Source organism: Uranotaenia lowii, chromosome 3 (genome assembly GCF_029784155.1).
Source record: "Uranotaenia lowii strain MFRU-FL chromosome 3, ASM2978415v1, whole genome shotgun sequence".
In the NCBI taxonomy this organism is placed as follows: Eukaryota; Metazoa; Arthropoda; class Insecta; order Diptera; family Culicidae; genus Uranotaenia; species Uranotaenia lowii.
The window spans coordinates 249,090,449-249,107,552 of record NC_073693.1 but is presented as its reverse complement, the minus strand read 5'-3'; the positions used below and the strand labels follow the sequence as shown (position 1 = coordinate 249,107,552).

Below are 17,104 nucleotides of genomic sequence, written 5' to 3'. Positions count from 1 at the left end.
AGACTTGAATGGGGTTGAGCTCATATTCATTGATAAAGATTTTTTTCGGATTGTGCTAAAATAAAATGATTATATCTTGTTTTGATATACGTTCAACTTTTTCTGAAACACGGACATCGAAGTCAACGGCTCAAACCTTACATTAACGAGTTTCGCTCAACAGATTCTTAAAATTGAATCAAATTTTTGGGAAACCAAAAATGGGGCATGGTTTTATCAAATAATGTGGTTTATTGACCTTCCACTAGAAAATTTTCTCGAAGCACTCATATCTTGATAAGTTATAATTTTGATATAATTTGTTCTGTCCAATATCAAACTATGCTATCTGAACGAGATATAATCTTGATAGGAGCATATCAAAAACTGATATAATTTAGCTATGATCGTACAGATTTTTTGATATAATTTGAGATATTTTAACATCCTACGAGTACTGAATTATAACTCATCCAGATATGAAAAAATTGAATATCAAAATATCTCATCTTGATATAATTTAGTTTTTCTCTTCTGATCGGGCATTCAAGTCTGTCAATCAGAATAAGATATAATTCAGATTGGAGAAACTTAAAATCTAAATTTTTCAGTACTTAATTATAACTGAATCAGATGCAAATATCTTGGTGAGATACGTTTGAGTTATTATTTTGATATGCTCTCCTGATCGGGTTTCGACTGTTATTTTCTTGAATCTTGGCTATATCTTATTTTGATTTGCATTCTTGAATAGGATTGAACTCACTTTCAACTATAAAGAATTTGTTTCAAATTGTTATAATATATTATTACCGTATCTTATTTAGATATGCATATAACTTTCCATGAAACACGGACATCGAAGTCAACGGCCCAAACCGTACTTTAATGAGCTTCACTCAGCAAATTAAAAAAAATGAATCAAATTTTTGGGATACCAATATTGGAGCATGATTTTAGCAAATAGTGTGGGTTACTGACATTCCACTAGAAATTTTCTCGAAGCACTAATATCTTGATAAGTTATAATTTTGATAGGATTTATTCTGCCTAATATCAAACTATGCTATCTGAACCAGATATAATCTTGATAAGAGTATATCAAAAAATGATATAATGTAGCTATGATCGTATAGATTTTTTATATAATTTGAGATATTTTAACATCCTACGAGTACTGAATTATAACTCATTTAGATAGAAAAAAATAGTATCAAAATATCTCATCTTGATATAATTTTGTTTTTACCTGCTGATCGGGATGGCATTAAACCTTTCCAAAGGGAAAGAAAAACATCTTTAAGCGGGAGTTTTTTTTTTTCTTGACTATGCTAAGGAAATCCATGAAATTGACTTTCCACAACTGAAATTTTTATATGAAATGACATTGTGGAACAAACGGATACTTTAAAATAGTCGATATATACAAACTGGTGTATCATGCTTTTGTTTAATGTTAGTTCAGCATAATAAATATTGTATTGATTAGAGTTTTTTTTTGCTTTTATGAGTCATATTTGCATTTACGTGGTTTATTCTACCCTAAAAAATATTGAGAAACCTCCTTAAGTAAAAAAAAAATTTAGTCCCGTAGACTCTCAATTTTCCAGGTTCGAGTGTATAAGCAATTAGATGTGATTGTTATTAACTTCAGCACATTGCAGACAGCACTTGACTTAATTGAAAAAAAAAATCTTAAATTGATTCATTCTATTTTCAATTTTAATCTAAATCCTTTTCTGGTTTTCAGATTAAAGTTTAAAATATAATTTTATCGCTGCTGGTGTGCTTCATTAGAATGCGTTAAATTAAGGTTGCCATAATTTATTCAGCACGTAAACGGGCCGGAAAATCCAGGAAATTTTATATACAAACCTGGCAAAAACCGGGCATTTGGTTTTGAAATGGACGACCAAAATCCGGGCAATATCCGGACAAATTTTATCAAAACCCAGAAATAACTCAACAAAAATCAAGAAAAAAAATTTAAAAATTTATTTCATTCAAAATTTAAAGACAAATTTCAAATTGTATTCAAGGTGTCCAAAACACCTTCAATAATTATATTTATGAAACTTTCTAAAAAAAAATCGTTTTGGAGGCATAAATAAAAAAGTTTTGAAACACAATTTGTTTTTTTGTTTGATATGTCAAAAAATACTGAATAAATCCGGCAAAATCCGGGTATTTTTCAATGAAATCCGGGCAACCGGACCGGCCGGACTGTTCCCAATTTATATATTAAATATCCGGGCGAACCCGGATAAAACCGGGCAATCAGACAACCTTATGTTAAATATTTAAAATATTTGAGTAGTTGTCAGCTTATCAAATATGAAACCGCAGATTTGAATTATTTAACCCATAATTTAAGTTTAAGTTTATTTTAAACCTTTTTTCATTTATAAAACTACTTTTCAAGAAAATCTAAAAACTGAATATTTCATTAATTTATTTGTTTTCGAACGCTTGGTATAATCTTCACAACAAAAATAACTACGTACTTCCTTCATGACGGTTCCTTAATAGTTTAATTCTAAACCTTGAATGGGAAAGATATGTAAATCTTCAGAATCACTTTTACTGTCTCAAATTTTATCAAAATCGTCATTTCAAATCAATATTTGGAAAATGAATTGAAGAAGTTTGTAAGAATAATAATCGGAACCGGTATCTGAACCATAGAAGGAAACCCTTAACTTATGACAAAATGTTCATATCAAAGTTATGAAATTGAAATTGAAATAAAATCGGCTTGAAATAATTTGAAATAAAAAAAATGTTGCAGATTACAATATCAAATTCAGATTAAGATTCTCACCAGATTTAATATGAAAATGCGAAAATTTAGAAATAGAAGCGTTTCAGAGGGTATAAAGAAAATTGAAAACATGAATCCAGAATGAAGGTTAATGTTTAAAAAAAGCTTCAGATATCATAAAAAATATCAGTATGGAACCAGAAATACACATTAGTTTAGTACTTTTAATGAAAATTCAAGTTCAGAGCAAAACCTGGAATACGGAGTTTAAATATGAGAATGTTCATCTGATGAAAACTATTAGAAAAGTTCCAGTAAGAAAGACGTATTTAGAATTATGCATTGTAACAAGAATTCAGAATATTTGCTTGATCTTTTTTTTTTTAAGTAAGGCTAAGGAACAAAAGTAAAAATATCGTGTGAATCCATTGACAATTTTGCAAACAAATTTGGAATCTTTGACTGCAAATGGAGTAAAAATTTAAGTAACTTTTTTAAACAAATCTAAAAACAGAACTCTAGCCAGACGTCAAGTTTGAACTGAAAATCTTATCGTGAAATATGAAGGAGAAATACATGATTAAATCCACTGTGAACTCTAGAAAAAAATATTTTGAAACAAATGACGAAATGATGTGATATGTTATAATGTGTTGAAAAAATCGAATTTTCACTTTTTCATAAATCATTTGTCAAAGATCAACTAAAATTAAAAAAAAAAAATGAATGAGAACTTCAAATTCAATGCAAAATCTAAAAGTATAAAATTCCAAAAGCCTTAAACCTCAAATTCTGATTTCGATTATCTGCTTAAGAATGGAAGTTAAGAAGAAATGGGAAAGCTTAGCAAGAATTGATGTAAATAATACAATTATTTCGAATCACTTTTAAAAATACTTCAGAAAAATTATAAAAATCTAAGTTTTACAATCAGTTTAAACATTAATTGAACACTTTTCTCAAATAATTGTTTATTCAAAAATGAGATTGAATCAAATTTGGTGTTAGCTTATTACTGATGTTAAAAAAGATTAGGTAAAGTATTGATGATAGTTTAAAGATTTCTTCTACAGTTTTTACTCCAAAAATACGTGTATTATTTTATTATGTTAACTAGTTTTTTTTTTCCATAAGTTCATAAAGTGATCATTTTAAACTACCAGATGAACAAATTATTAAAAATTAAATTTACCAACATTTTCTCGCAGTGAATATTATCGACTCGCAGATTGTGTTGTAAACGGATTTATAAGTTGTGTAAAAGGATGTCGCATTATTGAATAATTTGTTAGAAGTATTCACTCTTCTTTTCTTATTATTTATTTTTCAAAATACCTGAGATTTTGTTCAGAAAAAATCAAGGGAAAGAAGAGGAGCACCTCTCCCTCTCCTCCATTTGCTCTCACAGAATTAACAGTCCTTTATATTGACTGATTTGTGAAAATTTGGAAAATCAATGACCGTGTTGAAAAGAAGAACTAATGAGGTGATCAAATAATAAAAAGATTCAATGTTTTAAAAATTTATTTAACCCAGAAAGAACGTTAAATGGTTTTTATATCAACAAAATTATCAGCAATATGGAGAGTATTCGAAAAAAAATGCAACACTTTCTTTTGTGAGGAACTTTTGAGCGAATGGATGAAAATTGATGACTTTTCAGTGATGCTACTGAGTAAAATTATATTAACCTGGTTAAAATTTTGTGGCAGTCTGTCTAGTAGTTTTTTAGACAGCGTCTTATGAATAAATTCATTGACCAAAATGTTTGGGAAGGATCGCGAAAAATCTAGGAAAGTCACATTGAGAGTGTCCTCCAAACAGCTCGAAATTAACAATGCGACCAAAATTCATGTTGTTAATCGTTCTTGAAGTTCTAGAGGACCTAATAGTGAGCTAAAATTATAAAGAATTATTCAAAGCGTCACCCACATTTTTCAATTGGAGAAGTGGTAAAACAGGTCAATTTTTCTGTCTGATGTGGCCTACAATAAAATGAAATAGACCAAACATCGTGTCTTAATGATTAAAATAGCTGTCAACAGATGAAATGTACAAAATACGGTGGTTACAATGTACCCAAAATGGTGCCCCCATCAGCGAGCGGGGTGAAATATTGAAAAATTGCAGTCAGAAATTTTTCATTGAAAAGCCTTGCCTGAATGTTCCCGAGGAGAAAAATAAAAAAGAATTTATTTCTGGTACTAAATAAATTTGGCTGATGATCTGTGGCAGATGCAAATTGATAAGTGGTTTATAACGATTTGCAGTATTAACGGCCAAATATATAAAAAAAATCCTATAAAAGTAACTATTTTTGTTCCACGATACTTTCAAAGGTTTCGCGAAGTTGAAGCTCTGTTTTGGCTGGATCTGGAATTTAGCCATTAGCAAAAACTATGATAAAGTGATACAATGTCCGAAATGTTGTTTTCTTGCAGAAGCTGGACAATCTTCTAAATTTTTCATAGTTTCGAGAAAATGGAAAAAAATGAATCATTTCAAACTCTAGGAAATAAGGACGTCAACAAAAACCGCTTTAATTTAGAAAAACGGTAGCCCATAGCGTTAAATATAGATGGTGCATATGTTGCCCAAACATTTTAAGAGCTTGAGCTTGAGCTTAGATCAACCGTACATTTCAGTAGTTGCTACTCCGGGATTGACAAGAACCATTAAAATTGTACATAGATCCAAATAAATGGGGCTTACCATTTTCTGTGTATACGTTTTGAAGGTTCCTTATCTTTTATGGTCAATAACGGCGCCGGCCATGTCCTTACGGTTCATCGGGGAAAGGGAAGGATTGTTAGTTCGACTTCCGTTGCTACTAGTGCAATGTTGCTCATTTTAGTCACATTTTACACATTTTAGTCAATAAACTTATATTCGAACGGCCGAATACCTCCGAAAAACCGTGCAATAAAAGACTTGTAAAAAATTTTCAAATGATTTTGGATAATCTGAGATGCATCTGGGTATCTTTCAGTGTAGATCATACAGGAGAATGCTGACGAGTACCGCTTTATGATTTTCTTGATATATTCAGGCTCGCCCATAAATCCAAATAAAGATTCGAGATAAGTCAATTCTGGCCCTGAAGTCTAGATATTGTTTAAAAATGTCCAAATTTTGCTCAGGTTTATTCACATTGTTTTCTAAATCAAATAAAAAACTTTAATTTCTCTTCAATTTTTTTTTCAGATTTTGTGTTTAATAACGATTTTTTAAAACTTTGAAAATTAACAAAAAATTTGCCCTTTTTTAATTTTTTTTTTCAAATATCGTCGTAAGTTATCTGATGTCTTTCCATCTATTGGTGACAATTTAAAAATCAGAAAGACAGAGAGACTTTAAAAAGATCTTGTAATACACCCTCTGCTTATATCATCTGTATTTTCGTTATCTGTTATTTATTTCTGATCAACGGATAACATGTTGATCCAAATAATTACTTTATATTAATATTAAAAATAATCGACTCCAATACATGAAAGGCATAAATATGGATGAAATTGAAGGAAATTCAAATAATCGCATAAGTTCTGTTCATTCAAGGCTCAATAGAATATTCGACCGAATATTCGGTCGAATATTTGTTTGTTTGATTGTTTGTTTGTTTGTTTGTTTGTAAGGCCGAATAGTTGGAAAGTTCAATATTTGCTATTCGGCTGCTCAACGAATATCACTTTTTTGTACATCTCTAAAACTTATGCATTAGATACTATCTCATAAACTGCTCGACATATCACAGCAAAATTTTGCATATTAGAATATTACATTACTAGGTAGTATCACTAAAAATTTTATCAATTTTCATTCATCCGTTTAAAAGTTATTCACAAAAGAAAGTGTTGCATTTTTTTTTCGATTACAGTCCTACAGTTTCGGAATAAAATTTTCCATTTTTGATTTGTGAACTTCTTATTGTTTTCAAACTGTCATCATCAAAATGCAATAATTTGAAATATGGGATCACTTCAGACATGTTTCTTTTGTTTTATTTCCAGCAAAAAAAAATCAAACTGCAGTGTTACATTCCCTAAACTAGCTGGGGATTAATGGTTTTTCTGATTATCAGAGCTCTGATTTGTTTGTTGCATTAGCAATGAATCGGATAAGGAGAAACTAACAACTGCCTTCACTATCCATGCATGCACTAAGAATGATAAAATGCGCTTCCAAATGATGCATCTTTCATCAGAAATAGAAGCAGCAGCGAGCGAGGTGACGTGAAAAAAGTCGCAACTTATCCCCGACAACATTCTCCCAAGGCCAAGAGCATTTGCATGACACACAGATCTCAACATTGTCGCCTCGCCCACCACGCCCGACATGCAAAGTAAAATATCCTTCTGGAACGTCGTCGTCTTCGTTGGAGCTGCGAAGAACGTTCAGTTCAGTCATCTCAAATTGCCAGATGGATGCCATGGGCGGGTGTGTTTGCGTATGCCACATGAGCATGACGATGATCTAACAGGGTTGTGCACGAGAAAATCTGAACACTCTGAGTTAAAGTTTTTGAGTAATAGAAGTCCTAGCGATAACATATAAAACATCCCATGCTTAGATTATTTTGGAAGAAGAAGTTATAATTCATTTTATTTTTTTAAGGGGTTTTTAGGAATATGTTTTCAAATGTAATGACAAGTGTCCAATTTTTCTCATGCTCAGCCTCAATATCCTTCTTAACGTTGCTGCTGGTCGGGTAGATTTTTTGTCCCTTACATTCAAGGTCGCGCTTTCAACTATATCAACACTCTGATCCACTTTTTCCCGGAAAGGATCATCATGTATGTTTAGCATCGCTCGCTGTCTACCAGGCGTATGTACGTTCATATGTGCCTGTATATGCTCAAAAGTACGTGAGAAACCTAATCATAAAAATGACAGCGATGAATAAGGATATGTGATGCTTAGGAGCACGGTTCATATTACTACCTTTGATGTTCAACCGGGAACAACAACATGTGGCTCAGATTTTTTTTTGTAAATAGTAGGTCATTAAAAGTCATGAACATTTTCTAACGATTGAGGCTCAAATTTTTCAAAACATGTTTAAAATTCCTCCATAACTAAATTCCTATTCCAAAACAGACACCTTCTGTTACGTTACACTAAATTGCACTCACTTACCAAAGATTGAGTGTGCTCGTGTCTGGATTTGTCACGGAAAATGCAATAGTGCCCTCTAAATCGCACTCTAAGGCTGGAGCAGGTTTTTTGTTGCTCCTTCTTCTTCTCGTACTTTGTTGTGGTAAACAGCCACTCAGCAGCTTACCGTATTCACATTTCCCGGATTTTTTTTTCATGTGTGCTTATTTTCCATCTTCTCGGATGCACAACACACATTCCGAAAAACATTTGGTGACAGTAAGGAGATTTTTAACGGAGGCACATCGCCATGGAAGTTGCTCGGCCTTACCTGTGACGGTGGTATCTTTTGATTTGATTTGCAATGAAATCGCTCACAATCGTATCAGGACACAGGTACCGATGGATATCATGAATACGAAGCACACATGTTGATGAGATAAGATAAGTCATAATATGCATGAAGTGCTTGTGTTATCCTGTTTATGAGAAATTATATTATTTCTACGGCGGAAACATATAAAGTGGTGGTTTGTTATTACGGGAATACCCTACGCTAACGGGTGGCAACAAAAATTTTGCAATTTCCCTTTCAAGTTGTTTAAAAAAGTCAAGTGTATTTGAAGACCCAACCCGTCCTCGTCTTGAAGAAGCCTTCCTGTCTTTCATCAGAAAACGTCGCAACACGTTATTTAGCCATCAATGAACAATCTGCGCCTGTATTACCAGAACGTGCGTGGTTTGAAATCTAAAATTTCTGAATGCTTTATTTGCGCATCTGAGTTAAGTTATTAAATCTACACATTCACCGAAACCTGGCTTAATTCTTCAGTACCTTCTAGTCAACTATTCGGCTCTGAGTATAATGTTTTTCGCTGCGACAGAAGTAGTGCCAAAAGCCGTTGTAGTCGAGGTGTGGCGGGGTCCTCATAGCGGTTTCAAGCAAGCTTAGTTCACCAATCGTTACATTTAACGACGATGGCATAGAAAACTTGTGGGTGAAGGTGTCCAATGGAAGTAACTCATTTTTATTGGATCAGCATATATACCACCGGAAAAAAGTCAGGATAGATAGCTAGACTACAACACCCTTCAAGTAGTGTTATTTTTCTTGGTGACTTAAATCAACCGCAATTGTTGTGGGTTCCTGGACAAAGCAATAGTATGGTGTTGGATTCTTCCTCATTATTGAACACAGCTAGTGCTTAACTCTTGGACGGAACAACGGAACGGGATACGTAACTTCCAAAATCGAACATTGGATGTGGTTTTTTCGGATGAATCCATTATGAGCAGCTCAATAATCGAGGCCAGCGATGTCGTCGTCCCAATAGACATATATCATCCCCCTTTACCATTCGAGATTTCGTTCCCGATTCCCATTGCGTTTGTAGAGGTTTTCGATACTTCTGCTCGTGGCTTTAGGCGTGCGGATTTCGATACAATCAACCGTGTTCTCTCTGAATATGATTGGTCTAACTTTCATAGCTGTACTGACATTGATATGGCAGTAAATACTTTTTGCGCAATTTCGGATGATGTTTTTGACCAATCCGTACCCCTGGTGTGGCCTACTCTTCGACCTCCTTGGACTAATGCTCCCCTGAAGCGTTTGAAACAGGCACGTTCGAAATTGCTGCGGAAGTTTTGTAATTCCTGGTGCCCATTTACAAAAATTGAACTAAATGATGCCACAAAACGGTATAGGATATATATACGACTTTGCTATCGCCTTTATGTAAGTCGTACTCAGAGTAAACTTCGGCGCAATCCAAAAAAGTTCCGGAAATTTGTGAACTCCAAACGAAAAAATCCGGTCTTCCTGCGATACTCCAATCTTATATATAAAAATGGAGGCGTTTTCTTTGTAACATCATCACGTATAAACGGTCGGTCAGAATGAAGTGAAATTTGGTATCCGAGGGTTTTTCAGGTCAGACAGAGATGGTTTGTATAATAGTTTCAAAACTTTCACTTTTAATATAAGGGGGGTCCCCCTACAAAATCAATTCTATACGGGACACAAGCCGTACAATTTTGTTACGATTTTCATAAAAATCGATTCGCTAGCACGATGAAGTAAGAGACGTGCAGATAAAATAAAACATTTATAACGATTTATAGATTTAAAGGTAAAACGAAGTTTACCGGGTCAGGTAGTTAAATAATAGATTTGCCACGTCACCTGCTGAAAAATGCAACCTTTTTGCAACGCACTTCTCCAGTGTCTTTTCAGTCGAATCGCCAACTGCCGATCAATTAAACGCTGCCGTCACGCAACTACCCATTGATGTTTTGGATCTGGACGTTTTTGCTATTAGTGAGGAAATGGTCTCAGAGGCTATCATTAATTTGAAGTATTCCACTTCATTCGGACAAGATGGAATACCAGCGTGCGTATTGAAAAAAAAAGTCGCAATTCATTGATAAAACCTCTTACCCACATCTTTAATCAGTTCCTAGTACAACAGAAATTCCCTTCCATCTGGAAAAATCGCATATGAGTCCAGTCCACAAAAAAAGTGACAAACAAGATGTTCTTAATTACAGAGGTGTCACATCGCTAGCTGCATGTTCAAAGGTAATGGAGAGAATCGTCAACGATGTTATGTTCTCAGCTTGTCGGAACTGGATCTCTAAGAATCAGCATGGATTTTTCCCTAAACGTTCGGTAACTTCTAACCTAACAGTTTTTACATCCTTCTGTATATCAAAAATGAATGGCGGCAAACAAATCGATGCTATTTACACAGATATTTCAGCTGCATTCAATTTAGTGAACTATGGAATTCTCCTTAAAAAATTGCAACGCTTGGGATTTTCTGAAAGACTGTGTGAATGGATAAAAAGTTACCTAACGAATCGCCGATTGGCTGTTAAAATTGCTTCTGCTGAATCCTTTGATTTTATTCCAAACTATGGCGTTTATTCCAAACTATCTGGGTCCATTATTGTTTACGCTGTTCTGTAATGACTTGAATTTGCTTCTCGTTGGATGTGGTGTTCTTCAGTTTGCGGACGACTTAGAAATATATTTAGTTATAAACAGTCTAGCTGACTGTTACGTGTTACAACGCTTCCTGGACATAGTAGTGAGCTGGTGTGCCTATAATTTATTGGTTTTGAGCATTTAAAAGTGCTGTATTATCACATTCGGACGCAGGAAACATCCGTTCTTGTATTATTACAAAATACTGGGTGAGCAGTTGCATCGTGTGGAGGAGATAAAGGATCTTGGTGTCTTATTGGACCAATGTGGTACAAAGAAGGTGATGAACAAACACGCACACTATTACAGAATTCGTTATTCAAAAAGTAATAAGGAAAACAAAGCCTACGTCACTTGCCAGGATGTTTATGTATCCCAGGCGAGAATCGCAAACAGCAGTTGGCAATGATTTTTTTCTCTAGTTGTCGCTGTTGGTTGTTTGTTTGAAAATGCAACTGACGTCACGAATTGTCATGGTTACAATGTTTTCAAAAAAAAATTTTTTACTACCACTAAGCACGAGATTTTCATCGCCACCTGAGATATGTATACAGGTTGTTATTGGACAGTCGTATGACTTTTAAACGTCATTACTCTGTGGTAGGTACTTGAGAAGGCAAACCGCATGCTGGGATTCATCATACATTTGAGAAACGAATTCACTGATCCAGTGTACTTGCGAGCTCTGTATTGCTACCTGGTTCGATCAATACTGGAATCGGTGAACCTGGTATGGTGACCTTTCGAAACTGCTTGGATTACGCGTTTTGAGGCAATTCAACGACGATTTGTGCGTTATGCTCTTCATGAGCTACCCTGGGAGAATCCTTTAACACGTTCGTCGCCACGCTCTTTTTGACAGTTTTACTAGACGGGCCCAAAGGAACTTTCAGAGAGAGAAAGCAAAGAGGGAGAACTCCCATATTTGAAACGTGTGGCGAAGCTGAGCAGTAAACTCAAGTAAGAGAGCGTCACATGCTTTTTTATGTGACGGGGCCCCCAGGAAAAACAACCCGTCACCCGAATATGGGTGCCGTGGCGACGAACGTGTTAAACTTGCCACCTTACGCATATCGTTGTGCTCTGCTTGGTCTTCAGACGCTATCGAATCGCTATTCCATCGGCCAATCTCTATTCGTGGCAAAGATTTTACGAAACGAAATCGATTGCGCTTGGCTGCTTTCCCGATGTAACATCTGTGCACCAAAACGAACTCTTTGCAATCGAAATTGGTTCTCTCTGGAATCAAGAAGCACGCGCTATGGCAGCAACGACCCTCTACGTTCCGCAATAACATGCTTTATACGTCATTTTACACACTTTACCTTTAATGTATCCATTTCAATTTTTAGACGTCGGATTGAATCTGATAAGTGTACAATTACGAAACTAAGAATGCCTATCATGTTATCTACAAATAGTACTAAGTAGATCATTAAGACACCTATGTCAGATGATATTATTTTCAATAAACAATTAACAATAAACAAAGTAGATTTAATTTATTGGAATTAAAGGTACATTGTCCAGTTTGAAACGGTCTATAATCGGCTGTGCGCCGAAGCTTACTTTTGATGTCGGAACAAAAGCGTTATACGGCCACGTACACGTATTGTTCATATGCATGATGTTTGTGTAGAAATGGCATCTAAATTTTCTTCAAACATTCATTCTGGTACACATCTTGATTGATAGCCAAACCAGACGTCTTGAACCATTGCTGAGAAATATCTCTCTTGGAAATGGTGATGTACAGCATCACTTTCTGTTCAAACTTATGTTTGAACTTGTATTTAATGTTCGGAGATGTAGTAGAACTATCCTTGGAATAGTATCGATCGTTTTCGGGAAGGTGCGTCTTCGAAAGAAGGGAGCAACTTTCGTCGTCCAAAATAAACATTTTCCGAAATAATTTTTTATCATCCAGCAGCATTAGCATTTAAGAGTCGAAATCTGATCCTCAGTGTATTCTGGAGCTCTTGTCTTCTTTCAGTATTTAAATCCAAATATTTTCAATGTCTTTCTAATGTTCTGGTGAGAACAATTGTACTTTTTTGCGTCATTCCGTTTCGCTCAGAGAAAGAGAACGAAGTCCTTTCGCGTTCATAATTTTCGCTGTTCTGCCACTAATTTGCTTGCGAGAAGTTGTTGGGGATTTAAGGATATGGTAAACAGTAGAAACCGCATTATCACTGTTAAAGTGTTGTACTGTATACTTTTAGCCAAGATTTTTTGATGGCATTTTGAGCAAAACTGGGCAAACGTAAATAAAACCGAAAATACTGGCGAAAAAATGTGAAGAAAAGCACATACACACTCTCATTTTTCTCGGATCTCGTTTAGTTTTGAGTATTTGGCCAAGAAAAACATCCAAATTTTTAGTTGCCACCCGTTAGAGTAGACCAACGAATAAACAACGATTGTGCTTCTGAACTATATAAAGATAAAATGAATATACAAAAAGTATTGAGGGGCCTCCTCTTTATTTAACTCTTTAAATCTACGTCATATTAGAAAACTTTTGGTTTATTCAGAAGTTCGTTTTTTCAAGTTCTAAATGTTTGAAAAATATGAATTTTTCGTTGGGCTGGGTCAATTTTGTAATGATACAATTTTCTGACAAGCTTTGGAAAAATCGAATGAAGGTCATGAACTAATCTGGATTATTGATGTCCGAAGGTAATTCCCTCAGTATATTTGAGTGTCACTCAGGTCGACATCCTGCTGATCATATTCAAAGTTTGAGCATTTTCAATTATTGATCAGTTAAGAAAATATGATAGTAGTAACAGGAAGAAGAGCGTTTCAGTACTGAATAAATTCGTTAAAGCACTATTCAATTTTCTTCTTATAAAGTGTTTGTGTTTGTTTTTTTTTTTTTGAAGAAAAAAAAGGCTTATTTCGATATTTATCGCTTTATGAGTAAAATATTGATTACTGACTGACAGCCCATTTCAAACAGCCACTTAAAATTTAGGTTAGCTGCAAAAACCTACAAATTTTGAGCAAATGAAACACATAACAATTGAGAAATCAGTATAGAAGATTTTTTTTTATTAAAAAAGCTTAAAAGAACATTTCTACCATATCATAATCAATTATTTTTAAATATTTTAGTAGAGTTTTTTTTCCGAATTCCGACTGTTTTAATAAAGGAATTCATTTTAGAATTTGAAAATATTGTGGGGCATCGTGAGCCACCATATCCAAATTTATGAAATGACATGCAAAGTTTATGAGTGGACCCAAAACTTTTATTTCATAATTCATATTGTTATTTGAAAGTTATTTCAGCTGAGGAAATAAAAAAAAAGGTGTGAATGATCGAATAGTTTCAAAAATCTGGCTCGCGAACGTTTTGGCAAAATTTCTTGTACAGGTTTTTGTTCGTCTCAATTGCATTGATAAAAATTGACAAAACATCGTTCATAACTCTTTATTAGGCATGAGAAAACTTTACAAATAGAATAAATGTGTTTAAGATATGAACGTGTATAAAAACACCAGGTGGCCCAAGATACCCCATTTTATGTAGCCCATGATATCCCACAAACCATGGTTTGCAAATTGGTTGGGTTTGAGTGACTTATTGATTACACTAGTTTACAAAATTAAAAAAAAAACGTGAACTTGATTAAATGACCAATATTTTTAATGTTAAATCGGGCGCTGAATTTGAAAATAAAATTCAAAAAAACCTCAGTAGAACCAGTTTTGAGTTATTCTCCCATTATGAAATTTTGGAAAAATAAAAAAAGTTCATGTACTTAGATTAAAATATCTCGGACGGCATAACAATAACTCGAAATCCCTATTTTGCATATTGAAGGTGAATAAATTTTCTATCGATTATCTGAACACTGCACTGTTTTTGCGTTTGATCAACAGTATTGTTGATATTAGTGACTTTATGATAGAAAGAATTATAAAAAACGTATTTTTTTGAGAAAATTTTGTTTCAGCAAAAGTTTTAGACTTGATTGTAGCATTTAAAAAATCTGATTTTCTTCTGCCCTTAAATGTCAATCTTAAACAAACATTTCAAGCGGTTATTTATCAAAATCGGCTAAAATTGAAGAAGTTATGGCTACTTTACCATAACAGTATTTTATGTAGTTTTTAATAATTTAACGAACCGCAGTACACTTAACATCGTATAGGAAGAATGAGACTTTTTTTTTTTTTTCCTTTTTCCCAAGAATGAGACATGATAAATCTCTTTCGCTCCAAGTGAAAATTATTTATTAGCTTACCAGAAGGTCACATGTCAAATTTCAGGAAGATCTGACCATAGGGAGGGGTTACTTGAGTCTCAAACGTGAATAAAATTTTAAGGTATTCTGCCCGAGAGGAACGAAAAATACTGGTTTTTCATCAATAACTGTTATTATTATTCATCACTAGCTGATTGTTTTTTTGGTTTATTTTCTTAAAGCTTAAGTTGAGACAAATATTTCACCCGAAGATTGCAACACGATTGGACTTGAAATAAAAAAGTTATTGCATAATTAATAAAATAATATGATTTTGCAAAGGTTCTGCTTCTGTGGTGAAAATAATAGATCAATACATGACTAAAAAAAATGTGCTAAGATAAAAAATAGATTTTATAATAAAGCTAGATAAAGCAGATAAAGCACCTTTTCATGTCTATTTTCTAATGGTGATTCGAACCAATAATCAAGAATTCTGGATCCAAAATTTGAATAATGAAAAAGAATACAATTAAAATTTCCAAAAAAGATTGCTATTATTCTTGTTTCTATCCAACTCATTTTGAACTGAAAATTTTTTAGCTTCTTTTATCTATTGTGAGTATTCATTACGAACCATTTTATATTTTAGTCACAGCGTCTGTGAGAGGCTGAAATGTGAGATTTCTGTCTCATAAACTGTTTATGTAAATTGTCTCTTCTTCTTTTCAACTATCGGTTTACTCATGCACCGTTCATTCACAAGGGGGAAAGACAGTATTTCCAGAAAAAATCGAAACTGTTCACTTAGGCTATCCCAGACTCAAGAATCTGGTATGCTGGTATCTTGTAATACAATTTGTCTTAAATCACTAAATGGTAGGTTTTTTCCAACAAAGTGCTATTCAACATTAAAATTGTGAATTTTTGAAAATTTCAAGCAAAACTTTAACTAATGGCCATATCTCCCAAAACATTTCCACCACAAAGCTTCTAGGAAAAGCGATACGATAAACCTTCCTGAAGCCACACCGAAAAAAAAGCTTTTCGGAAGTGGATGCGTGACGGACATTTACGCGAGGGTAACACAATGTTCCTGACGGGACCGGCCGCCAGCAGAAGAGGCGCCGCCATCACCGTTTTCTACAAAAGTCTGGCACCTTACCTTGAGATTCCTATTTATCTCGGGTTTCCATCAGCTGCAGAAGGTTGACGCTTTTCCCGGCTCCTGCCCTCTTTTTTGAATGGGACAGCAGCAAGCTCGCCACACCCTCCTGTGAGTGAAATGAGTTGGCATCGGCTGACGTTTCGCTTCTGCTGTTTCTGCCTTCATCGTCGTCGTCGTCGTCCATTGCTGCATTCGCTGTGTAAAGGTGGTCTCGGTGCTGCTTCTGTGATGTGTTGTAAGGTGACATTTTTGCCAAGAGGGATCCAAATTACACCGGATCCGGATCTAGACGAAGGGGAGTGCCTTTCACACGGCTTCCGGAAGTCGCCGGGTCATGGTTGAGATATGTTTGTGATGGGTTTGGGGGGAAAGTGTTCAACGTGTGAGTGAGTGGCAGAACGTCCTTGTTGTGATGGGGCTGCTGGTCGGTTCTGATTTTTGGGGTTTATAATTTGGATCAGAAGCTGCAAAACTAGCTGATGATGTAGCTCGGCTTCTCGGTAATTATGATTTGCCAGATTTTACGCTACCGCATCGAAAATAAACCGGATGCGGAGCTGGATTGGAGCAGCAATAAGCAAACTAAACCGTAACCGTGATGAAAAGTTTGTTGAGATAGCAGTCGAAACGATGCGACGGCGTTTGGAATTTGTTTTCTCTAACGATGAGTCTTATCTGCGAATGAGAAAAAATGAAAAAAAAAAAAAAACAAGATAAGAGAATTGAATCAATAAAGTTCATAGGATCAATTGTTGTTGAAAGTTATGAGCCCCCCCAAAATAATAAACCTTTGTCAATAACGTGAAGGTTCGGAAAGGTTACCTTTGAACTAAAATAAGGACGATGGGAAGCGAAGTTGACATGTCCGATAGGCTTGTTTGTTAAGTTTAGTAATAAAGGTCGTTTCTAAATTGATGACG

General features: G+C 34.5%; 1 protein-coding gene across 2 annotated transcripts in view; it reads right to left on the bottom strand.

Moving 5' to 3' along the window:
• The window catches only part of LOC129757015 (limbic system-associated membrane protein-like), a 287,486-nt gene that overhangs the window by 15,654 nt on the left and 254,728 nt on the right, over window positions 1–17,104 (bottom strand). For both annotated transcript variants that reach the window (XM_055754102.1, XM_055754101.1), the window contains one exon: window positions 16,182–16,859. In XM_055754102.1, coding sequence (XP_055610077.1) covers window positions 16,856–16,859 — 4 coding nt within the window. In that variant the 3' untranslated portion in view covers window positions 16,182–16,855. The remainder of the gene's footprint in view (window positions 1–16,181; window positions 16,860–17,104) is intronic.